This window comes from Penicillium atrosanguineum (assembly GCF_028827265.1).
Source record: "Penicillium atrosanguineum strain IBT 20685 chromosome Unknown utg000007l_segment0_segment0, whole genome shotgun sequence".
In the NCBI taxonomy this organism is placed as follows: Eukaryota; Fungi; Ascomycota; class Eurotiomycetes; order Eurotiales; family Aspergillaceae; genus Penicillium; species Penicillium atrosanguineum.
The window spans coordinates 2,214,715-2,236,866 of NW_026623139.1; the positions used below are offsets into that span (position 1 = coordinate 2,214,715).

General features: G+C 51.6%; 9 protein-coding genes across 9 annotated transcripts; 6 read left to right on the forward strand and 3 right to left on the reverse strand.

The window, feature by feature from the left end:
• Positions 1 to 82: 82 nt before the first annotated feature.
• On the forward strand, positions 83 to 2,024 carry hem14 (oxygen-dependent protoporphyrinogen oxidase; the record flags this gene model as incomplete). The annotated part of the gene is made up of 3 exons (XM_056889087.1): positions 83 to 388; positions 444 to 1,142; positions 1,191 to 2,024. The coding sequence occupies 3 exons, from the start codon at positions 83 to 85 to the stop codon at positions 2,022 to 2,024; spliced, it is 1,839 nt and encodes a 612-aa protein (XP_056738389.1).
• A 500-nt stretch (positions 2,025 to 2,524) lies between these two features.
• On the reverse strand, positions 2,525 to 3,163 carry N7443_009032 (putative RNA binding protein Pym; the record flags this gene model as incomplete). The annotated part of the gene is made up of 1 exon (XM_056889088.1): positions 2,525 to 3,163. One exon carries the CDS (start codon positions 3,161 to 3,163, stop codon positions 2,525 to 2,527), a length of 639 nt encoding a protein of 212 aa, XP_056738390.1.
• A 294-nt stretch (positions 3,164 to 3,457) lies between these two features.
• On the forward strand, positions 3,458 to 3,977 carry N7443_009033 (cytochrome b-c1 complex subunit 9; the record flags this gene model as incomplete). Its single annotated transcript, XM_056889089.1, has 5 exons — positions 3,458 to 3,466; positions 3,551 to 3,594; positions 3,644 to 3,709; positions 3,775 to 3,823; positions 3,915 to 3,977. 5 exons carry the CDS (start codon positions 3,458 to 3,460, stop codon positions 3,975 to 3,977), a joined length of 231 nt encoding a protein of 76 aa, XP_056738391.1.
• Positions 3,978 to 4,654: 677 nt separating this feature from the next.
• Positions 4,655 to 11,139, forward strand: N7443_009034 (putative ubiquitin-protein ligase E3 component (UBR1); the record flags this gene model as incomplete). Its single annotated transcript, XM_056889090.1, has 2 exons — positions 4,655 to 10,812; positions 10,872 to 11,139. 2 exons carry the CDS (start codon positions 4,655 to 4,657, stop codon positions 11,137 to 11,139), a joined length of 6,426 nt encoding a protein of 2,141 aa, XP_056738392.1.
• Positions 11,140 to 11,668: 529 nt separating this feature from the next.
• N7443_009035 (uncharacterized protein) lies at positions 11,669 to 13,332 on the forward strand (the record flags this gene model as incomplete). Its single annotated transcript, XM_056889091.1, has 2 exons — positions 11,669 to 11,811; positions 11,877 to 13,332. The coding sequence occupies 2 exons, from the start codon at positions 11,669 to 11,671 to the stop codon at positions 13,330 to 13,332; spliced, it is 1,599 nt and encodes a 532-aa protein (XP_056738393.1).
• An 839-nt stretch (positions 13,333 to 14,171) lies between these two features.
• N7443_009036 (uncharacterized protein) lies at positions 14,172 to 15,377 on the forward strand (the record flags this gene model as incomplete). Its single annotated transcript, XM_056889092.1, has 1 exon — positions 14,172 to 15,377. The coding sequence occupies one exon, from the start codon at positions 14,172 to 14,174 to the stop codon at positions 15,375 to 15,377; it is 1,206 nt and encodes a 401-aa protein (XP_056738394.1).
• Positions 15,378 to 16,412: 1,035 nt separating this feature from the next.
• N7443_009037 (SNARE-binding exocyst subunit SEC6) lies at positions 16,413 to 18,692 on the reverse strand (the record flags this gene model as incomplete). The annotated part of the gene is made up of 1 exon (XM_056889093.1): positions 16,413 to 18,692. The coding sequence occupies one exon, from the start codon at positions 18,690 to 18,692 to the stop codon at positions 16,413 to 16,415; it is 2,280 nt and encodes a 759-aa protein (XP_056738395.1).
• A 550-nt stretch (positions 18,693 to 19,242) lies between these two features.
• N7443_009038 (mitochondrial 54S ribosomal protein uL30m) lies at positions 19,243 to 19,533 on the forward strand (the record flags this gene model as incomplete). Its single annotated transcript, XM_056889094.1, has 1 exon — positions 19,243 to 19,533. One exon carries the CDS (start codon positions 19,243 to 19,245, stop codon positions 19,531 to 19,533), a length of 291 nt encoding a protein of 96 aa, XP_056738396.1.
• Positions 19,534 to 19,967: 434 nt separating this feature from the next.
• On the reverse strand, positions 19,968 to 21,857 carry N7443_009039 (sphinganine-1-phosphate aldolase DPL1; the record flags this gene model as incomplete). The annotated part of the gene is made up of 4 exons (XM_056889095.1): positions 19,968 to 20,979; positions 21,035 to 21,168; positions 21,233 to 21,710; positions 21,766 to 21,857. The coding sequence occupies 4 exons, from the start codon at positions 21,855 to 21,857 to the stop codon at positions 19,968 to 19,970; spliced, it is 1,716 nt and encodes a 571-aa protein (XP_056738397.1).
• Between the last annotated feature and the right edge of the window lie 295 nt (positions 21,858 to 22,152).

Here is a 22,152-nt window from a genome sequence, read left to right on the forward strand (position 1 = left end):
AGTAAGTCACGCCACCTCCGGCCTTGGCCCGGGGACCTTCGAGACAGCTACAACAACCTTGAAAGCCCAGACCTTTGCCGAAATGCGGTTAACAGGTGCTGCGAGGGAGATCCGGCCCGGCCACAAGGCCCTCGTGTCTATCCTCCGGTCGCAGCGGCGCGCCTACAATCTCGCGGTAGTCGGAGGTGGCATCACCGGCCTCACGTCTGCGTGGTTAGCATCACACAACCCCAAATGCACCAGCGTCACACTCCTTGAGAAAGAACCACGAGTCGGCGGATGGCTTCAGTCTGAGAAGGTCCCTGTCGACGGTGGACATGTGCTGTTCGAGTATGGCCCGCGCACCTTGAGAAGCTCATTCCCGGGTTCAATGCCTCTGCTCACCATGGTAATTGCGCCCTTGAAGTCCCGCGCCATTTGACCATGATGCTGACTCTTAACAGATGTGGGATCTGGGAATGTTTGACCAGATCATTACGACCTCTAGAAAAAGCCCGGCCGCGAGGAATCGCTTCATCTACTACCCAGATCGTCTCGTCAAAATACCTACCCTAGATCTATCTTCGCCTTCGGCCAGTATAAACAGTATCATTAATACATTCCAAACACTCCGCTCTGAGCCAGTTTTTGAAAATGTCATGTCGAGCTTTCTTTTCGAGCCAACCAAGCCGCCGCGACCTCATTCCGAATGGCAAAAAGACGAGTCTATCGCAAGCTTCATTGGCCGCCGATTCCACCCCAAAATGGCAGAAAACCTGGTGTCAGCCGTCATGCATGGTATCTACGCGGGAGATATCGATCAATTGAGTGCCCAGACTATTCTAGGCTCCCTCCGCAACATGGACGCTGATGGTATCTTAAAAGGCATGCTTGACTGCGCCATTGAGAAGAAGACGCCCCTGCAAATGGATGATATGATTGCCTGGCATGCGGTCCGCGGCCGCTCGGATGAGGATTCGGAAATGCTTGTATCTCATATGAGAAACGTGGTGAAAGAGAGCTCTACCTTTATTCTCAAGGGAGGAACACAGCAGCTCGTCGAGGGCCTGGAGACTGCCTTGAATAAGTCGGACAAAGTCAAAATTTTGACCGGCACAAACATCAAATCTATGACACAGCAGGCAGGTCGTGACTCAATACAGGTAAGTATCTTGTTCACCTTAATATGTTGCGATTCTCATCATTTGTAGATCCAAACCGCGGAATATACCAGCTCCTTTGACCATGTCATTGCTGCGCTTCCTGCGCCTGCACTGGGAAAAATTTTGGAGTCGAAAGAAAAATTCCCCAATCAAAAGGCCCCACCTCATGATACTATCCATAAGCTTCGATCGCACAACTACGCTACTACGATCATGGTGATCAACCTGTACTATTCGAACCCCAATCTCCTCCCCATCGAAGGATTTGGTTACTTGATTCCTCGCTCCATTCCCGCCGAGCAGAACCCCGAGTGCGGCCTAGGCGTCATCTTCGCCTCCGCATCCAGTTCCGGCACGAATGCTTTCTACAGAGACAGAGAAGAATCACAAGATACCGCGCCAGGAACCAAGTTGACCATCATGATGGGCGGTCATTACTGGGACGGCTGGAAAGACAGCGACTATCCAGACCACGACTCCGCCGTGAAAATGGCTCGCGCCATGCTGGAGAGACATCTGGGCATCACCGATGCTCCCACGGTGGCGCGAACCCGCCTGCAGAAAGACGCCGTTCCTCAGTATACCGTCGGTCATCTTGACCGAATGTATTCACTGTCCAAGTCCGTCCGCAACGACTTTAACCGCCGGCTCGTTCTCGCTGGGAATTGGTATACTGGCGTGAGTGTGGGCGATTGCGTGAGATCGGGGATGCTGGCCACACTACTCGGTACTGGTCATTGGCGCCTAGGCGACCGGCCCGTGGAGGATCGTGCCTGGGAACCCTGGAGGGATTATAATTATAAGGATTGGGAGTTTGAAGGCGGGATTCCTACGGCGCCGATTCGAATTTTCGACTTCCATGCCGGAGATTCAAAACGTTGAGGTGGAGTGTACATTAGATAGTTGTAACATAGCTGCATCTAGGGCTGGACACATATGCACACGTGCTGGATGCAAAAGATTGAAATGAAAAGGCATATGCCGAACTCTTGATTTCTTTCATGAGACCTGCCCGTATAGATCAAGGTCATGCAACTTCACTATCTCTAACCAAGGCTCTGTTGGGTGAACAGAGAGACATCCCACCATCAATCGCCTTGATCATTTGTGCAAGACGAGACGTTCCAGGAATCACTTCGGTGTTGATAGCCGCAATAGTTGCCTGACAGCTGCGCCTGTGGACCGAAGTTGGCGAAATGTAGGAGGGAACTGGGATTCAGTACCATTCAGCTTGGTTGGTGAAGATGTTTCTTTGAGATGCGACTGCCTGTCGGTCGCAAGCCCGATCCGGTTTGATGCACATGACAACGTCGTGATGATGTATGCTAAATATCCGAATCGGCCGGGAAGATCGTACAGACGGAACAAATGTAGCGAGTAGCTCAAGGGTTCTCCGGCTTGTTGTTCTCCTTCTTGTCGCCATTAGAGTCGAACCCAATAGCATCGAGCTGTCGCACAAGCTCTTGAATCTTAATAACTTTCTCCAACTGCTCGGGCAGCAGAGCCTCGCCGGAATTCTTCTTCTCACGAAGATCACGCGCTTGTCTCAGCTTTTTCTTCAAATTGCGCGCCTTCTTCTCCTTTTCGGCCTCGACGTCCACCGGATCCTCAACGGGCTTCTCGACGGGCTTCTCTTCGGGCTTGGGAGCTGCCCGCCAGTTGTCCGAGTCTGAGCCCTTCTTCTCAATAGTTGTGTCTGTGCTCTCGGCCTCCTTAGCCTTGCGCTTGGCTTCTCTGCGTTTGGCGTTCTTGTTGCTTGCCGTAGTGCTAGGTGCCTGTGCATTCTTGTCGTCTTCGCTACTCGGGGCTTCCGCACCCGGCACCCCACCTCGTGCAGCACGGTTTTTCCATGCAGCCGCGGCGCGGTTCTTATACAGCTCCACATCCTCCGGGGGTTTGTAGCCAGGGCGTACACGGATCTCCTTGCGCTTAGAGCCGTCCGCACGAATGGATGAGGGAATGAATCGTTCGCCGGTGCTCTCGTCTGTGGTGATACCGGCCTTGGAGATGTTGGAGGCCATGTTGGAAAGATGAACTGAATATAAGAAGGAAAAAACAATAAGCCCGAAGACTCGGCTCCCGTAAGAAAACGCAAGTAAAAAGAAAAGAGTAGATAAAGAGAAGTGGAACTGAAGAGTAAAAAACAACGAGGGCGGATGGCCGGCCTGAGTGTTAGGGGAGAGCCAATCAGCGGGCCGGGAATTCCCGCAGCTTTTCGTCCTGCGAACTTCCATCCTCGTCTCTTCTTTAACCTCCGCAACTCTGACTTCTCTCTCCGCCCTTGACTCCCCAGTCGTGTCTTCTTCCTCGTCACAATGGCCGGCGTATGTTTCTCTCCTCCCTACATTGGGACCATCCGACCTTCCCCCGCGCACCGAGGGCTCTTGACTGACTTGTCGCATCTCCAGATCTCCAACGTTATCTACCAGCACGTCTCCCCCGCCCTAGCAACGTCGCAATTGCTTGTTTCGAATCTAACCGAGGACTTTGATCGTGTTTAGGACCCTCTTCCGCAGGAACGCCGTCTACTTGACTGCTATCTTCGCCGGTGCCTTCGCCTTCGAGCTGTGCGTGACAGGCTACCCTCCCTTCGTGACATACACAATCTCTGACTGAATATCTCGCGACATAGGTCTTTCGACACTGGCTCCAACAAGATCTGGGACTCCTGGAACGCTGGCGTATGTTCCCTCGGCCCCCATCCCCTGACCGCGGCGATACTCGGAACCACCCTTGCGAAACACCTTGCTAACCTCTCTATCTCACCTATAGCGTCAATGGAAGGACATTAAGCCTCGTTACCTCGTTGCTGCCGAGGAGGAGGACGATGATTAAAGGAACCGATCTGCTGTGATAGCTGCGGGATATACCGCGGCAAAGGGGATATAGGAAAAGCGGAGGGACCCCTGTGATTTTACTCTTACTCTATTCTGCGAATTTGTGTACGGATAGAACTTGGAAGTCTGTATTGACACGATTCATATTGAACTTGACCTGAATGTGGACGTAGCGTAGATCGTTGTGGCGTTTGGAGACCGCTCCCAGTGCCATCGATGTCATAGCGAAAAATACTTAGCCCTCGCCCTGTCTACCTTCCTCCGTCTTCGCTTCTCTATGTACAATTGTAATTCTCCGTTTCCCGTTACTGTCCGACCCAATCTATCACTTGCATCCTTCTTCGCGTATTTGACGAATGCACTGTGGCTGGTTCGATCTGCTTGTCGACCTCATCGATCCACATCTCGCCTGTCTTTCCCCCCACTACAATCTTCGAACCTCAGTCGAACCTCAGAAAGCCAGGGACCTTCGAAACGACCCAGCGCTGAGATTCGTATTCCTATTCGAATCCATCCGAATTGCTTCCTCGACTGCAGATCCTGCACGGCTCCTAAACGCTCTTCCCTCCCGGCCTAGAGTATCTTGATCCCGTTTCACCGCGCCAACGGCTCTCCGTCCTCACGCTCGTGGCAGCCGAGCGGCCTCTACCTGCACTTCCCTCCGAACCTCAAGCCATGCACATGCTCGCAGAATGTGAGAGAATCCTCGGTGATGGCCTTCTACGATTGCCTGCGCAGCACAACTACCGCTACAGCCCAACAGCGGAAAAAGACTTGCTAGAGCTTCTCTTCCGGTCGCTGGTCGGTCACAACGAGGAGTTGATAGATCACCTTTTTCCTGAAGGTGTGCCAAATGGCCCATGGAAGCTGGCTGAGGCCCACGGCGCCCGTGAAGGTGCCGAGTATAGCGAGGCTGCGCGGGGCAAGCGATGCGGTCACATCTTCCGAGCGGGGGAAGCCACCTATCGTTGCGTGACTTGCGCTGCCGATGATACTTGTGTGCTTTGCAGCCGGTGTTTTGATGCTTCGGATCATACCGGTCACCAATATCAAATTTCGCTTTCGTCCGGCAACTGCGGCTGCTGCGATTGTGGTGACGAGGAGGCTTGGCGGTTACCGCTGTTCTGCGCGATTCATACAGACAGTGGCCACGAAAAGGAGAAAGAGAGAGAGCAGAGACAACTCCCGCCTGAACTGGTATCTACGATCCGCTTGACGATCTCGCGAGTGCTGGACTACTTCTGTGATGTCATCTCTTGTTCGCCCGAGCAATTGCGCTTGGGGAAGACTATTGAGGGAATCAAGGCAGATGAAGAAGCTTCAAGACTGCGTTCGGGCTGGTATGGTGAAGGTGATCTGGAGGAAGAAGAACCTGAGTTTGCTGTAATGCTATGGAATGATGAGAAGCATACGATCCGGGATGTAGCCCATCAGGTCACCCGTGCCTGTCGCGAACGAGACAGTTTCGGCGTTGCCCGCGCACATGAGACCAACGACATCGGCCGAAGTGTGATTAGGTACTCGAAGGATCTTCAGAGATTGCTGGCAGTATCCAAGATTATCGAAGAGATCAAGGTGACGGTCACAGTACGCTCCGCCCGCGACACATTCCGCGAGCAAATGTGCGGGACACTCGTCGAATGGCTGGCCGACATTGCTGGCTGCAGTATTCTCGGCGACAACGAAATTTTCAGACAAATCATCTGTGAAGAGATGCTTAGTCCTTGGCGAAAAGGAAGCGGGGCCTACAACGCGGAAATTGGCGTGAAGGGCATTGATGATCAACAAATACTTGATAATCACCTCCCTGGTCGGACTGTTATGCTTACTCTGCCGCCACATGGTCAGATTTTGTTGGCGACCGAAGACGATGTGGAAGATGATGATGCTGGGGAAGGTAACGAGCAGGATGAAGATGACGATTATGTGGAGGCTCATGATGACGCCGACGATGAAGATGATGAGATGGAACTTGAGCTTGCTAGGCTTCAGGCTGAAGCCGATGGTGACGACGACGATATGGACATGGATATGGGTGCAGAAGACGAACTTGCTCTTGCGGAGCGCATTCTGGCCAACCTGACTCGCCCACCTCGTCCTAGTCCGCCGCCTGCTGAGCCAAGAGAGCAGACACCTCAACCAGAGCAGTCTGGGGCGAATGACTCGGCCCCCCCAAGCTATGTATCCATCCCAAGGACGCCCCACGCCGTGGTCAAACCACCCCCGGCGAGAACCGAAGGCCACTGGGAAGTGCGACCACCTATGCCTGCTCCTGGTGAAAAGGTTGCTCCTTACGAGGATCTGTGGCAGCGTACACGCCTCGACTGGCTGGTCCTGTTCGACCTTCGGTTGTGGAAGAAGACGCGCACTGACCTGCGAGATCTCTATATCAGCACCGTTGTCAATGTTCCTCAGTTCAAGCGCATCATGGGTCTCCGCTTGTCTGCTTTGTACACTGCCCTTGCCCAGCTTTATCTTATTGCGGACCGAGAGCCAGACCACTCTATCGTCAACCTCTCGCTGCAGCTTCTTACTACACCTTCCATCACCGAGGAAATTGTCTATCGTGGCAACTTCCTCACTAAGGTCATGTCGATCCTTTATACCTTCTTGACAACTAGACAAGTTGGTGAACCCCAAGCCGTCAATCCAAATGCCACCCTGGCGTTTGATTCTGGCTCGGTGACCAACAGACGCCTGTACCATTTCTTCCTTGACTTGCGATATCTCCTTCAGTCCGAGTTTGTCCAGCACCGTGTCCGCACAGAGGAACAATATCTGCCTCAATTCCTGGATCTCGTGAAGCTTTCCCAGGGCATCTGTCCCAATGTGCGCGCAGTAGGTGAGCACGTCGAATACGAGACGGATGCCTGGATCAGCGCGTCGATTCTTATGCGGGAGATCAACCGACTTTGCCGCCAATTCTGCGAAGCGTTCAGTAATCCTGAGCTCGACAATGGTCATAATCTCCTGCGCGCTATCAAGACCACCACCCTCACCGCGATTATTCACTCCACTGGTGTAGAACGCAAGCGCTTCGAGCAGGCAGAGATTAAGGAAGAGATCCGCTTTAAGACTCTGCCGCCCTTCGATTTTGAAATCGGTCGCTCTGGCCAGATTCCATGCCATCGGGTAGTCGAGTTCGTCGTGGAGAAAGGCTCGATCAGTTTCCATCATGCGCTGCATTATACCTTGTCATGGCTCATTGAATGCGGCCGCAGCGTGAACAGTGAAGTGATGCGCGGTGTCCTCTTCGAAGCTGCGCAAAATGCCAGAGACGAGCTACATGCTGCCAAGGCTGCTGACAAGCCTGTTGATGAGAACCTCCTTACTCTTGGCCCTGAAGATCTTCTTCTGACCATGTTTGATTACCCCCTCAGAGTGTGCGCCTGGCTCGCGCAAATGAAGGCTGGTATGTGGGTGCGCAATGGTCTGAGTCTTAGACACCAGATGTCCCAATATCGCGGTGTGTCTTCTCGCGACTTTGCCTATTACCGGGATATCTTCCTGCTGCAAACTGCACTGGTGACATGCGATCCTAGCCGAGTCCTTGCATCCATTGCGCACCGGTTCGGAATGGTCGACTGGATGTCTCGAAACTATATGCCTCGCTCTGGCTACGAAGATTCCCAAATTGTCGATGTTGCCGAGGAATTCGTTCACCTGCTGGTTATTTTGTTGACGGATCGTACCTCTTTGACTGCAATCGACGATAGTACTCATTTGACCAAGGAGAACATCAGTCGTGACATCGCTCATGTTCTGTGCTTCAAGCCCCTCTCCTTCTCTGACCTTTCAACTCGCCTTAGTGACAAGCTGCTCGAGGCGGATGAATTCCAGGATGTATTGGAAGAGGTCGCTAACTTCCGCCCTCCCGAAGGTTTAAGCGACTCTGGAACCTTCGAGTTGAAGCCTGAGAACCTAGATCTGGTGGATCCCTACAGTGCACATTACACCAAGAACCAGAGAGACGAGGCCGAGAGTATCTACAGAGAATGGATGGCCAAGAAGACTGGCAAGAAGCCGTCGGATATTGTCTATGAGCCAAAACTCCGACCTATCAGCTCTGGTGTCTTCTCCGATCTCCCACGCTTCACTAGCACTATGATCTTTGCTCAGATCGTCCATCAGTGCCTGGAATATGTCATTTCGTGCCAGGAGTGCACACCGACTATCCCACCGACCCGCGTGGAAACATTCCTGCAGGTCATCCTACACCTTATCTTGGCTGCTGTATTGGAGGACAACTTTCAAGATGGCGACATGGAGACGGAACAGAGCCAGTCGTTCAATCTGCATGCTCTGTCCAAGTCCCGCGAGATCAAGTCGGGCAAGCTGACCATAGTCGGTCTCTTGGAGAGAATCTCTGTGATGAACGAGTTCTCATCTTGTGGACCCAAGATTCGCCATATTCTCAAGCGCCTGTGGCAGAAATGCCCGCGGACATACACATCTGCTACCGCTACTCTCAAGTTCCCATTTGACCGCATCGATACCAGCTCTCCTGCAATCGACCTGGACGGTGAGAAGGAGACCAAGAAGAAGCAGGCTATGGAAAGACAAGCACGCGTCATGGCCCAGTTCCAGCAGCAACAGCAACAGTTTTTGAACAGCCAAGGCGACATTGACTGGGGCGACGAAGACTTTAGTGACTTGGAGTCCGAGACCGAAGCCACTCCCGAAACGAAAATGTGGAAGTATCCTAGTGGGACATGCATTCTCTGCCAGGAGGAAACCAACGATTCGAGACTCTATGGTACTTTTGCTCTTATGCAAGACAGCACCATCTTGCGACAGACCGACATCAGAGACCCGGATAGGATCCGTGAAGTGCTCCGGACTCCCACAAGTCTGGATCGATCTGCCGAAGACATCCGTCCATTTGGTGTTGCCGGAGAAAACCGTACCACAATTCGCAGACTGGACTCGTCTGGAAGTGAGGTCATCAGCGAGAAGGTTGGCCTCAGCAAGGGCTTCAACCCGAAGAACACCCTGCGTGGACCTGTGACAACTGGCTGCGGTCACATCATGCATTACTCGTGCTTTGAAGTCTACTACGGAGCTACGCAGAGACGCCACACTCAACAGATTGCGCGTAACCACCCCGAGAATACATTGCTCAAGGAATTCGTATGCCCGCTGTGTAAGGCGCTTGGTAATGCATTCCTTCCCATTACCTGGAAGGGCAAGGAAGAATCCTACCCTGGTGCATTGAACACATCGAGCTCCTTCGATGACTGGATGAGCGCTGGACTGAAGCAAAGTTTGAACCAATCACAAAATTTCCCTGTTCTCATGATCGAAAAAGACAAAGCGTTTCAGCAACCTTATTCAGAATTGTTTGTTGACTATCTTTCGAAGACCCTGGTGCCTCCGCTTGCCTCAAAAGTCAGCCAACTTGTGAACTCGTCAGGCCCATCAGGCGCTGCGCCTTCGCACTTCATTTCCTCTTCATCGCGGATCGCAATGCCGGGCCTGTTCCCTGGAGACGATATTGCGCCGTCTAGTCCGTTACAACAAGTCTCGAGTCCATCAGACAGCCCTATGACTGAGCTCCTGCAGATCTACAGGCGTCTCAAGAAGACGATCAAGATGAACCACATCCAATCACTCTTCAACAACCCCCCTGAGACCATGAATAATGACGATCTCGTGCATACCGACTCTTTGATTCGAAGCTTCGGTTTTAGTATCGCTGCGGTCGAGATTGCCCAGCGTGGAGTTGAGTCTGAACAAGGCTCGACTTTGCTGGACAAGATTCCTCCTTTGACCTTGACGCACCTGCGTGTCCTGTCGGAAACAGCCCTAACCTATGCTGCTGTGGGCTGTGTTCACTCCAGCGGCATTGGCAAGAGCCTTCCGACACATGAGTTCCAGGACATGCATCGCCAGAAGATCTGCCAGTTGTTTGTTGGGCACCCTTGTCTGAGCGGCACTGCACTGTTAAACGATGTCAGGAACATTGAACCTTTGCTGGCTATGGATACATTTGTTTTCTTAGCTGAGTGCTCGCTCTCATTGCTTCCAGTTCTTCACATCGATATGCGCCATCTGATTCAGATGTGTTACGTTGCTGAGATTGTGAAAACTGCCGTTACTTTCGTCCTGTGGCCTCTGGGCCTCAAGGAGGAACTTACTCAACAAGGAGAGGCAGACCTTGCGGGCTCGGAAGTCTCCGGCGAGCGATACAATATTACAAGACACTTCTTCGACTCGATCGTGGCCGAGCTCAAGGCAAACTCTGTTGGTCGTGCTGAAGGCTCCTCGTTCCCTGCCGAGAGCGGATATGTGAAGGATGGAGAGGAATCTGCTACTCCGGTCGTCATCATGGCTCTTCATCGCCTTATTTCAAGCTATGCTCTCACGTTCCTGCGCAAGGCCGTGATCCTCCTTCACGTCCAGCACGGTGTCGACTTCCCGAACTCAGGCTTCGCTGATGCCGGAGCATCGGAGCTGGACAGACTTACCAAGGTCCTTCAACTGCCTTCAATCGACGAGGTTTTCATGACTATCAACCCTGCGCGCAACACCAACAGCCCCTTCGACGCGGTCGTCTCGGGATGGATCTTCCACTGGAACGCCTCGCGCTCCGGCATCCGCTTCGAGGACCACCGGTTGTGGCCCAGCCTTCCCCACCCTGCTATCTTCGAGCTTGTCGGTCTGCCCAAGAACTTTGACAGCTTGATTGAAGAGGCGAACCGACGCCGTTGTCCCAACTCCAAGAAGGAACTCAGCGACCCGAGTATCTGTCTTTTCTGCGGAGATATCTTCTGCTCCCAGGCAGTATGCTGCATGCACAACAAGCTAGGCGGCTGCAACCAGCACCTCCAGAAGTAAGCACCTTTACCTCTATATAATCTGCCTTGCCTATCTAACCCTCTTTCTCTTATAGATGCGGCAAGAACATCGGCCTCTTCATCAACATCCGCAAGTGTACAGTGCTATACCTCCACAACCACAACGGCTCCTGGCACTGGGCCCCCTATCTTGACCGCCACGGCGAAGTCGACCCCGGCCTCCGCCGCAACCGCCAATTAATTCTAAATCAAAAGCGGTACGATCGTCTCCTGCGCGATGTGTGGCTGTCACACGCCGTCCCCGCGACAATCAGCCGCAAGCTGGAAGCAGAGATCAACAACGGCGGATGGGAAACGATTTAATGAATGACCTATCGATAAAACTGCGTGATGTGTTTGCTGCGCTAGAATTATGATTACGCCGGCGAATTCGGCGTGGTGGGCTTACCTCATTGTTTTTGTTTCTATTTACGTGTTTTTTCGATCGCTTCGCTCGTGTATCTATGTATATCGAGGCTGTTTGCTTCTATCTTGGGGTTTATGATAATACCACTCTTCGTCTTTTCCATTTACAGTTTGCTTGTTTGGTTATAGACCGTGAATGTTCAATATTAGTGATCGAGACTTGGGATTCAATATGAACCCTGTAAGAGATAAGTTCCACAAGTTCGACCATCATAACCAAAATGAGGAAACAAAAGAATATCAATGATTCTAAATTTATTCTCATTTGTACTTTTTACCTTGGCTGCCTTGAGTCCTGTCTACCCAACGCCTCACCGACAGTCCCCTCATCCGACACCTGACGATAAGGTCGCAAGTCCTTATCCGGCGCCGAGGACCTTTCCCCGTCTTAAATCTAACGACCGATTCTGAACCACCATCAGCAGTCATGAACAACGAGCAATTTCGGCGGCTCCTAGACACCTCGTCGAGCTCCGAGAAGTCATCAGTTCCAGCTCACAATGCATCATCCGGCGCGGGCGCAGGCGGGCTCCTCGGCTCGCGAATGCGCAACAGTATTCCCATGACTCCGTACGTCGTCCCCACTCATCGCTCTCGTGATCAAGCCAAGCTAATATCCAGTCTTGCTGCTATAGGCGCTCTGTATCTGGGATTGATTTCGCGCGCCAACTCGCCGACCAACGCCGCGAGGGCGATCGACCGAGCAAGCGATTCAAGTCCTCCGCCGCGCCGAAGGGAACCAAACTACCAACGGGTTACCAAGACCGAGCACAATTGCGCAATGCGAACGACGAAGAAGAAAGTAAAGATGATCTCGAGAAACGCATCAAGGCGCTGGAAGAGATGGTGAAATTGGGACAAATCGACCAGGCGACTTTCGACAAGTTGCAAGCTGAGCTTGGCGTTGGTGGTGATGTCGGCAGTACACATATGGTCAAAGGTCTTGATTGGGGGCTTCTACGGCGAGTTAGGGCTGGAGAAGACGTAACGCAGGTACCTGAGAAGCCAGAACCGGAGCCCGCGGAAGAGCCTGTACGGGAAGAGGATGCGGAGGCGGAGTTTGAGCGAATGATTGAGGCAAAAGCGCAGGAGGAGGTTATTTCTGTGCCGAAGGAGCACAAGGAGAAGAAGAAAGGAACTATGGCACCGCCTCCGCCGCGCAAGAAGACGAGAGATGAGATTCTCAAGGAGTTGAGGGCTAGTCGGGCTGCGGCTGCACCTCCTCCTCCGCCGCCGGAGCCGGTTCTGGGCTCGCGGTTTAAAAAGGTCGGGAATAGTAAGCCAGAGAAGAAGCGCTTTGTGGAGATTGATGAGCCTACTGGTCGTCGACGAGAGGTCCTCGTTATTACCGATGTCGAGGGTAATACGAAGCGCAAGGTTCGATGGATTGATAAACCCATCGACTCGACGGGGTCTGCTACTGCGCTTCCTATGCCAGACAAGGCTGCAAAGCCCTTAGGTATGGAGGTTCCCGCTGAGATTGCTGCTCGAGAAGCCGCCAACGCTCTTCCTGAAGAGGAGGATGATATTTTTGCTGGTGTTGGCGCGGACTATGACCCGCTTGCTGGCATTGAAGACGACGCGTCTTCATCCGATGAAGAAGGCAAACCTGAGAAATCTGCAGAGAAGGAGAAAGCGCCTACCCAGGATGAACAGAAACAACCGGAAGAAGAAGCTCCCAAGCCACGAAACTACTTCGGAACCAGCACTGCATCCGATGCTCCCGAGGAGGATCGCTCCAATCCTCTCATGAAAGACCCTACTATAATGGCCGCGCTTAAGCGAGCCGCGGCTCTACGCCAGGGTTCTCCTTCTGCCGAGGAAGGTGAGTCTCCAGAGGCTTCTCTTCGTCACAAAAAGTTCCTTGAAGAAGCTCGGCGGCGAGATGCCATGGATGCTGCGGATATGGATATGGGCTTCGGAGGCAGCCGAGGAGAAGATGCTGAGGATGAGGATATTGTCCTGCATGACTTTGACGAAGACGAAAAAGGTGGGAAGAAACGGAAGCGTGGTCCGAAGAAGCGGAAGGGTGACAAAAACAGTGTTAATGATGTGATGCGTGTATTGGAGGGACGGAAAAAGGATGAGTAGATAACTACTCGGTGCATTTTCTCTCATGTATTTTAGCTATTGTACCCTATTCAGCATTTACTTTCTACTGTCTTCTCTGTTATCCACGGAAAGGCGTCTTGAAGAGTGCTGAGTTTGCCTTCAAAGTCTCTTATACAGCCCGACCGAGAAGAGAATCTAAATGAGTCGAAACACTTGACTATTTAGTTTGTTCTCTGCATCTTTCTCTGCGTCTCTGTGTATCTCCTTCTAGATCTCTGTTTGAAATCTCTGTTGATACCTCTTTTCATACCTTTGTGTTTTTGTTTACTTTGATGACTTCGAACATGTCTGGGGAGGTAAGCCACGGCCGTATGCTCAAGGCTATTCTTTTGTATCCTTGATCCTGCTATATTGAAGGAGAGTATACAGTCCTTTAGGCTTTAGAATCATTCAAGTCTCCAAGCATAATATCAAGGCACACGTAAAGATCTGCACCCTAGAAAATATGGTGAGAAAGAGCTGAAGAATCAATGATTCGGTCCTTTTAGATTATCTTCTCGGTCGGGCTATACAACTCTTATATCACGACCCATGGTTTCCTCCATATAAGTAAAATTAATGCGAATATTGAGACATGATCTGATTTCATAGGGTAGCTCAGCCTTAAAGAAACGACGCTTCTCTATCAATCTTGCTATTCACACCCGAGTGGTCCGTGCACGATATCAAGTTGTTGGACCACTCTTCAACTTCACTTCAACTACCTCGACTACAAGTTTACCTCAATGAGTCCCAAATGGCCGCGAGTTCCCTTGAATATACTCAATCTTACCTTCAATAAATGTGCCAAGTATTCCACATCAGCTCGAACAGCCATGATGGAAGCTAAGCGCAATGCCCCGAAACAACAAGCCCGAAACCAACGACCAGAGAAGCGCCCGCCCCTAACGCATTTTCTATGTCTTCCACTAGTCAATATCTCCTCATTATCCCAATTAGAGTCATCAGTTGCGTCCTTCAAGGCAGAATATCCGCCAGTACCGGTCACAAATCTGCTAGATGCCTCGACTAGACAAGATGCGCGCGCGATCATTCCCGAAGGCGCAGTTCGTCCGCTGGGTACGCTACACCTTACTATTGGAGTCATGAGTCTCCCGACACCAAACCGGCTCGCGGAGGCATTGCGGTTCTTTCATTCGCTCGATCTAGTTGATCTAATGCGCGAGGCGGGGCGGGTTGCCACGAAGTTGCGAGATAAAAGAAAGTCTCACCTTCCCTCAAATCCCGAGTCTCGGGCATCTGTGACTAAAACATTGCGGGATCCGGGTCCCATGCATGTTTCGCTCCAGTCACTTCATTGCTTGCCACGGGCAAAAGCCGCGACTGTTCTACATGCTTTTCCTGAGGATCCCACTGGACGATTACATCCATTTTGTCTGATGCTGCGGGATAAGTTCATCGAAGCTGGGCTTATACAGAATGAAAATAAAGACAAGCAAAAAGACTATAAGAATGGCGTGAAAGATGATCGGCCTCATTCGGAGTCTGAAATCGCTCCCATTCCATCGGACCCCTACACAGTTGCTCTCAACCGCATTCCGAAACCACGTCCTCTGCTTTTGCATGCGACTATTGTGAACACAATTTACGTTCGGGGAGGACCAAAACCTAAGCCTGACGCTGGGCGTTCCAAGAAGGGGAAGAACAATTCCAGACGTCTTGAATTCGATGCACGAGTCATATTAGCCCGGTACCAGAATTACTACGTCGATGAAGCGCGAACAGTCCCCCGGGTAGAGCGTCCCGCACGCTCTGAAGTCTTGGAAGCTACGCAGAATGAAGATAATAGGGGCGCGGGTCCACCTACAAAATTATCACCTCAATACTCCTTTGCCTGGGCAAAAGAGATTCCCATCGACACGGTCTGTATCTGTGAAATGGGCGCGAGGAAACTCCCTCTTGACTCTGAAGATGCAGATTTGAATAAGCGGCTAGGAGAGAAGTATACTGTCATTGCTCAGCGGAGTCTTGAGGCATCACACAGTTCTACATCGACGGAGAGCGCGGGAGTGATGGAGGTTTGAGGCTGAGCTAGATACTTAAGGTTTGTCAGATTAGGCAAATAGTCTACAGCGCGACTGAGAATATAATCCAAATAGGCCTAAATACGTGTTTTTTCTTGTCTTTCTTGACGTCTCTCTGATCATCTCACTAAAGCTCGTTGAGGACCTTTTTCTTTGCCTTTTCCAATGTTTTCTTTGAAATGGCTTCGACTAGGTCTGGGGAGATATCAATACCCAAGCCATATAGTCACCTACTTAACATAGTAGGTAGCATTATTCTTAAATCTCGCCAACCCACGACCCTGAAGTGGTCTAGTATATGTCGGCAGTCCGATATTATGACCAATTAGCGGCAAAAATAACTCTGTAATTTGCCATTTGTAAGGAAACCTTTATTAGATAAGAAACTAAACATGCATGGAACAAGACTGCCGTTACTGCATACTTCTTAGTCCTTTTTAGATATCCATCTAGACATCTCTCGAGAGCACTCTGTAGACGTCTTCTTATTCCACTACTAAGGTATCCTTCTCGAACATCTAGGAGAATAAGTCACGGCCGCCTATTTAGAACCATTTGTATACTATTCCCAGTCTAGTTGTATACTATCTAAGGATTTAGTTATTTTGCTAACTCGTCAAACTGAGGGCTAAACCTAGGGCGGTATGTTCAAAAGGGTAATGGACTGAATGTCTCTGTAGGCAGTCATAGGTCCAAGGTTTACGAATATACATATTTGGGGATGAGATTCCATTTGTATTATTCATAAATGTTGCTAAATCTCCAAAGTGCGGTGTAATCTCAAGCCAGCTTGAGCATACCAAACACCATTCCGTGTATCGGTAGAAGGCAGATGCTGTCCGGACAAACGGTTATCCTCGAATTTCCTTGGGCGTCATGGTCTCAGTGATGATCGTGAGGAAAAAGCTTGGTCGAAAAGTGTTGGGCGCGGTGTTCTGATGACACCCATCAAGGAACCTTCCACAAAATCTTGTGAATCCATTGCTCATAGACCAGAGTCCGAGAGCCAAACTCGCTTCCAAGATCTCAAACAAATCACCTCAATCGGCTCATTATCGTCTCCGTACCACGCTCCACGGACAACTCTGCAGCCTTGGCCTTGATGGAACTGATCATGCTACGCTCAAAGTCATCGCGAGTGCGCAGCACAGCCTCCACCCATGACAGCTGCAAATCCCAGTACTCATTCTTGAATGACTCGTAAACGTTAACAATAGGTTGGCCCTTCTCAGCTTCAAGCAGACGGACAAGCCAGTCGACCAAACGCCACTTTTGTTTGATTGTTCCTTCGAAGGAATCCTCGTATTTCTGGAAGAAGGCGAAGACCGTGAGTACATCGTCCTTGAATTTGTCTGTGAAAGGATCGACGTGGCGGCGGAACTTGACGCCCTTGTTGCGGACGGATGATAGGTAGCGCACCAGTAGCTCATCTGATAGTTCTTCAACGAGGATGTCGACGAGGGATGGGTGGAGCACGGGTGTGTAGTCGGCCATATAGTCCTCGAAAGTGGAGGTGATTCGCTTGACGGTGTATTCGCCATACCACTTCGATGTGAACAGGTCTGGGATGACGGTTGTCAAATCCACGGTGAATATCACGGCCACAAACTGCGCCAGGCAGTGTGTGCTCAGGTCAACGTAGCTGTCGCGCAGTGCGTCCAGCTCGGCATTTGCCCGGGTGGCCATGTACTTGGGTGTCACCAGGGGCTCGATGTCGCGTTTGAACCTTGTGAGGTAGCCCATCTGACCGGTCTCTTCGTTGTCATCGATGCAAGCAATCTGGTCGTTGGCTACTCCGATTAACCAGTCCTGTAGTAGCTGCACGCCTTCGGCTTGGTCGCCACCCGGTGCTTTGTGTTTGATACATTCATCGTCAATGACTGCCAGCCATGCACTCATTCGGGTCTTCAATGCGCGGAACATGGCGTCAATAACGCCTTCAATCACGTCGGCTCGTTCAGATGCTCCGGAGGCCGTGACCTGCTCGTGGAGCATACGCCACATGTCTGCAAGGGTCTTGGTGCGGAAGTATCCGTCTGCATTGGTGTCCAGGGCATCTGGTTGCCGTTCCATAAGGCCTCGCTTGTCTGCCTCGAAGATACGGTCCATGAACTCCTCCACTGCGTTGATAATGACACTCTGCCACTGGCGCACAAGCTCGGGCTCACGGTCATCCAGAATGTTGGGTTGAAGGTCAGCTGGCGTCCAGCCCAGCTTCTTCATCTTCTTGTAATACTTGTCGCTCCAGTGGATGATCTTCAACAGATTGTCGGCAGGGATCTCGGGGTCGTCGATCATGCCAACGAGGAAGTCATGCATCATGCGATGATATATGTCGGTGTATGTCTTGTATATCTTCCATTTCTTCGGCACCAGATTCTGCATACCCTGCTTGACTGTGAAGAGATCATTGAAAAACCACCGGAAACTCTTCTCCAAGTGGTCAGGATCTCCGAAGAATTCTTCCTTAGTCCTTTCGAACTGATTCAACGCGTAGAACTCAATGGCCTGCATGAACTTGTCCTTGTACCCACGAACGGTCTTGGGGCCAATGTTCATCGATTTGAAGCGGCTTGCCAGGTCTTTGTGGTCTTTCTGAGCCTCTTGCAATGCCTTCACGGTATCATCATTCTTCTCTTCATTCGCAACCACCACTGCAAGTCGAACAACCATACTCTTATTGTCCTCCTGAACCAGAGGAATCAGGTTCATGCACGCCGTGCCGAGGTGATCGTCAAACCAGTCGATCACAGAGTCTAATCCTTGGAAATACTCCGTCAAAGTCTCCTCGGCACTTGAGTCATTCGCCTTGCGAATCTGATCCATCGCCTCATCCCGGAAGTCTCGCAACCGCGAGAGGTTCATATGGACCCGCAGTAAATTGGGCTGATTCTCAAGGTCATCATCGTCTTCTCTGAGTAGATCTTCCACCTCTTCTATATCAGCACTGAAGTTCTCCAGCCCTTTCTTCATCAACAAAGTAGCATCGAAATGCCGTTGAATCCGAGCGAGCTTGTCGATCTGCGCAAAGTCCTCCACACTGTCCTGAGATTCGGCGCACAACTTGTCGATCCCGTACAATTCATCCTTGGTTTTGAGAACTTGTCGCTGACCCTCCGTCAAGATCCCAATACTGCGCTGCACTGCCTCCAGCTGGTCTCTCAGGCCTTCTCGGAGTCTTGAATCGACGGCACCTTTCTTCCGCAGGTACTCGGCTTTGAGACCATTGATCTTGTCCAGATCCTCTGGGTGGCGTAGGATATCTTCCAGGCGAGGCATGGCCACCGTGCCATCGGTATTGGCGGCTTGAGCCATAGTGAGAGCGTGTTGACGGTCAAGGAAGGGTAAGGTGTCGTCGCGGTGAATTCGGAGCCGCCTAATCTAGCTCCAATGGTATATTCTAGAGCAAGCCGGCAGTGCGGGCATGTAACGGAAAACTCGGTGGGTTTTTGTGCAAAGGCAACACTTGAAGTGTAACAATCACACCCAAACACGCTTCATAACCGTCAAGTATGTAATGGAGGCGTCCCGCGTTCCAGAGCTGCGGAGCTGCCAACCCGGGGATCCGGCAGAATGCGCACGTGATATACCGCTCGAGATTTTGCGAAATCGCGCCAAATATCGGCATCTTAAGAGACTGGTTGAAGCAGCGCAACGCAGAATCCCCATTCTCTCCTAGGGTAGAATTCTGCGATCTATCAATTCCCCACTTCCCCACTTCCATACTCAATCGTTGTCCTGAGCAACAAGCAAAGCCGATTCCACCGAACAGTCCATCCATTCGGAACCATCACGAAACTGTGAAGACCTCACCACCTTCAAACTACGAAATATCTGATTTTCAAACCACCTACACACCGCCAAAATGAGCTTTACCTACTTCCGCATCACCCTCCTCCGCTCCGCGATCGGTCTCCCGCGCCGCTCAACAGACGTCCTCAAGGCCCTTGGTCTCAAAAAGCGCATGGCCACAGTCTTCCACCCCGTGTCTCCGTCCGTGGCCGGTCAAATCATGCGCGTCAAGGAGCTTGTCTCGGTCCAGGAGGTCGAGCAGGCTCTTACCAAGCAGCAGGTCCACCTTGAACGGAAGCCCGATCCCGGTTATTATGTTGAGAAGAGCTGCGTTGAGGAACGGGGGGAGATGTTGAGTCAGTAGATGGGGTATCATTCTTTCATGAAACGGAGATTTCTTGGGACCCAATTGAATGCTGAGGCATTCCTTTCCCTATGGGGCTCATTGGGGCTAGTGCTCTCTCGAGGCCAGGTTTGTTGCTGGTGCATGAAGGGCATACAGCCTTATCTTTCTATTCTTTTTTGCTCTGATTTTATTGCATGGAGCGGGCTTCTTTTTCATGTCACGTACTCTACGTCCCCTATTTGTCTCGACTACTGTACTATACCGGACATCATTCCACAATCAAACACAAATTTACTTGGAACAAGAAATATATGCAATTTGAAATAACGCTGAATAGGAATAATAGCGCCAATCATTTTTGAATCGACTCGCGTAGGCTAAGGAGTGCGTAAGGATATCTGTGGCTGTCGCTGTTGATGTACAGTGAAAGAAAGAAGCTTGTACTCGGGCCTTTAGGCTTTGTACAGAGTGTCAAGGAAGCCCTCTGCCAGACGGCTCACAATGCTCTTATCAGGGATGCTTCCGGCCACACCGTAAAGGGCGGAGGTGTCGCCACGCTTCAGGATGTAGGCCTTGCCTTGCTGGCGGCGCTCTTCGGCCTTCGCCAATTCCTTCTCAATGACCTCGGCCACGTCGGTGATGAGCTGGTCAACAGCCTTTGCCGTGGGAAGAGTGAAAGCGCAGTGCAGAGCCGCTGGGGACTGCAGGGCATTGAGATGCCAGCCCTTAGCAGAAAGATCATCGGCAATGTCATACGTATCAATAGCGCCGTTCTTGCTGCGGAAGGCGACCACGCTGACCATGGGGTTACCCACGACCTCCATGTGGAGCGAGATAAGGGGGTGTCCACGGACAGCAGAGTCGAACTTGCGCGCGGCATTGATGATCTCTGTGCAGCTATTGATGTATCCAGTCTCACCGACGCTCATCAAACTAGCCCAGCAGCCGGCAATCAGCGCACCGGGACGGGAACCGGCTATGGAGGGAGAGGCGTAGACACCACCCGACCAGTCAGGGTAGATGAAGTACTGATTACTGCGGTAGGCCTTGTTGCGGTAAAGAACAACCGAGTTACCCTTAGGCGCGAATCCGTACTTGTGGGTATCCACACTGATACTGGTGACACCAGGCTGGCGGAAGTCGAAGCCACCTTCTTCCTCGTAAGGCGAGGGGAAGCCAGCCTTTTTAAGAAGGGCAATGACGAAAGAACCCAGGCAGCAGTCGACGTGGAGAGGAATCTTATACTTGACCGCCAAACGCGACAAGGCGGGAATATCGTCGACAATACCGTGGGGGAAATTGGGAGCAGAGCCGACAAGGAGAACGGTGTTCGGGTTGATCAAACGGCGCACAGCGTTGATATCAACCTTGAATTCAGGCTCGGGGCAAGGGACGCGGTGCAGCTTAATCTTGAAGTAGTTGCAAGCCTTGATGAAAGCGGCGTGAGCGGTATCAGGAATGATCCTGTATAGGTTTAGCAATTACATGTCACCAATCTTCAAGGGACAGCTAAACTCACATTTCCGGCTCCGTCACACCACGCTCCAGGAAGCCCTTTTGCCGGGCCGCCAAGCAGGCCATGAGAATTGACTCAGTACCACCACTGGTGGTGACACCAGCGCCATCCGAGGGAGCATTGAACATAGACAAGACCTGCGGAAATTAGCCGTCTCGTCTCAAGGATTATCGCGCAGCGCATAGAACACATAAAACATACCATGCTAACGACCTCGGCCTCCATCTTGCGAACACCAGGGAAAACATCCGGATGAATCGGGTTGGCAACACCGAATTGACCAAAAGCCTCCGTCTGAAGTTTCAAAAGATCCTCGCCACCATGATACACCGCGCCGCTGACACGGCCATCTTCCCAGCGAGTGTGTTCCAGTCCAGCCAACTTAGTGAGCTCCGTCCGAATCTGATCCGGCGACCAGCCCTCCTTGGGCAGCGTAAGATACCTCGTCACATCCACCCCACTCTGCACAAGCTTCGACTCGAGGTTTCCAATAGCCTCTGAAACCTGCTTATCGACTTGACCGCGGACGCCGGGAGCGCGCAGGAAGATACCGTAACAGAACAGCCGAAAGGCGATGTAGACGTTGCGGATGCTTCCGAAGAGACCGTAGCCGCGAAGCGAATAGTAGGTCTTGCGCGTGTAGCGGAGGATGAAGAATATAAATACGATGTTGCGGATACTGCGGTTAGGGTCAGTGATGACGATCGGTGTTTCGCGGGGGAGGCGCTACTCACAGGTCCAGGTTCACGGCTGATAAGTGAGCTCTGGACGCCCGGCCATAGCCCAGCAGCTTGTTCTGCAGGGCGACTGGGAGTAGGGGATTCATCTTGTTCCCTATGGATAGATGTAGTGATGCAAAGTCGGGGAACTGGATGTTAAGTAACGTCCGTTCCGCCCGCGGACGCCGAGCCCGGACTCTCCTAGCGCCTGCCGAGGCTGCCACATGAAGAACCTGGGGACATGTATTGGATGATTCTTGAACCACTTATTTATCTTGCAATACTTTGCAATTTATAGGTAAAAGTTATGAATTTTGCTATCTTTGCACTAAATATGTAGGGTATTCCTACGCGGGAAAATATCATTTGAATGCTTCTTCATTGCCCCAGCCGATTAGGCTT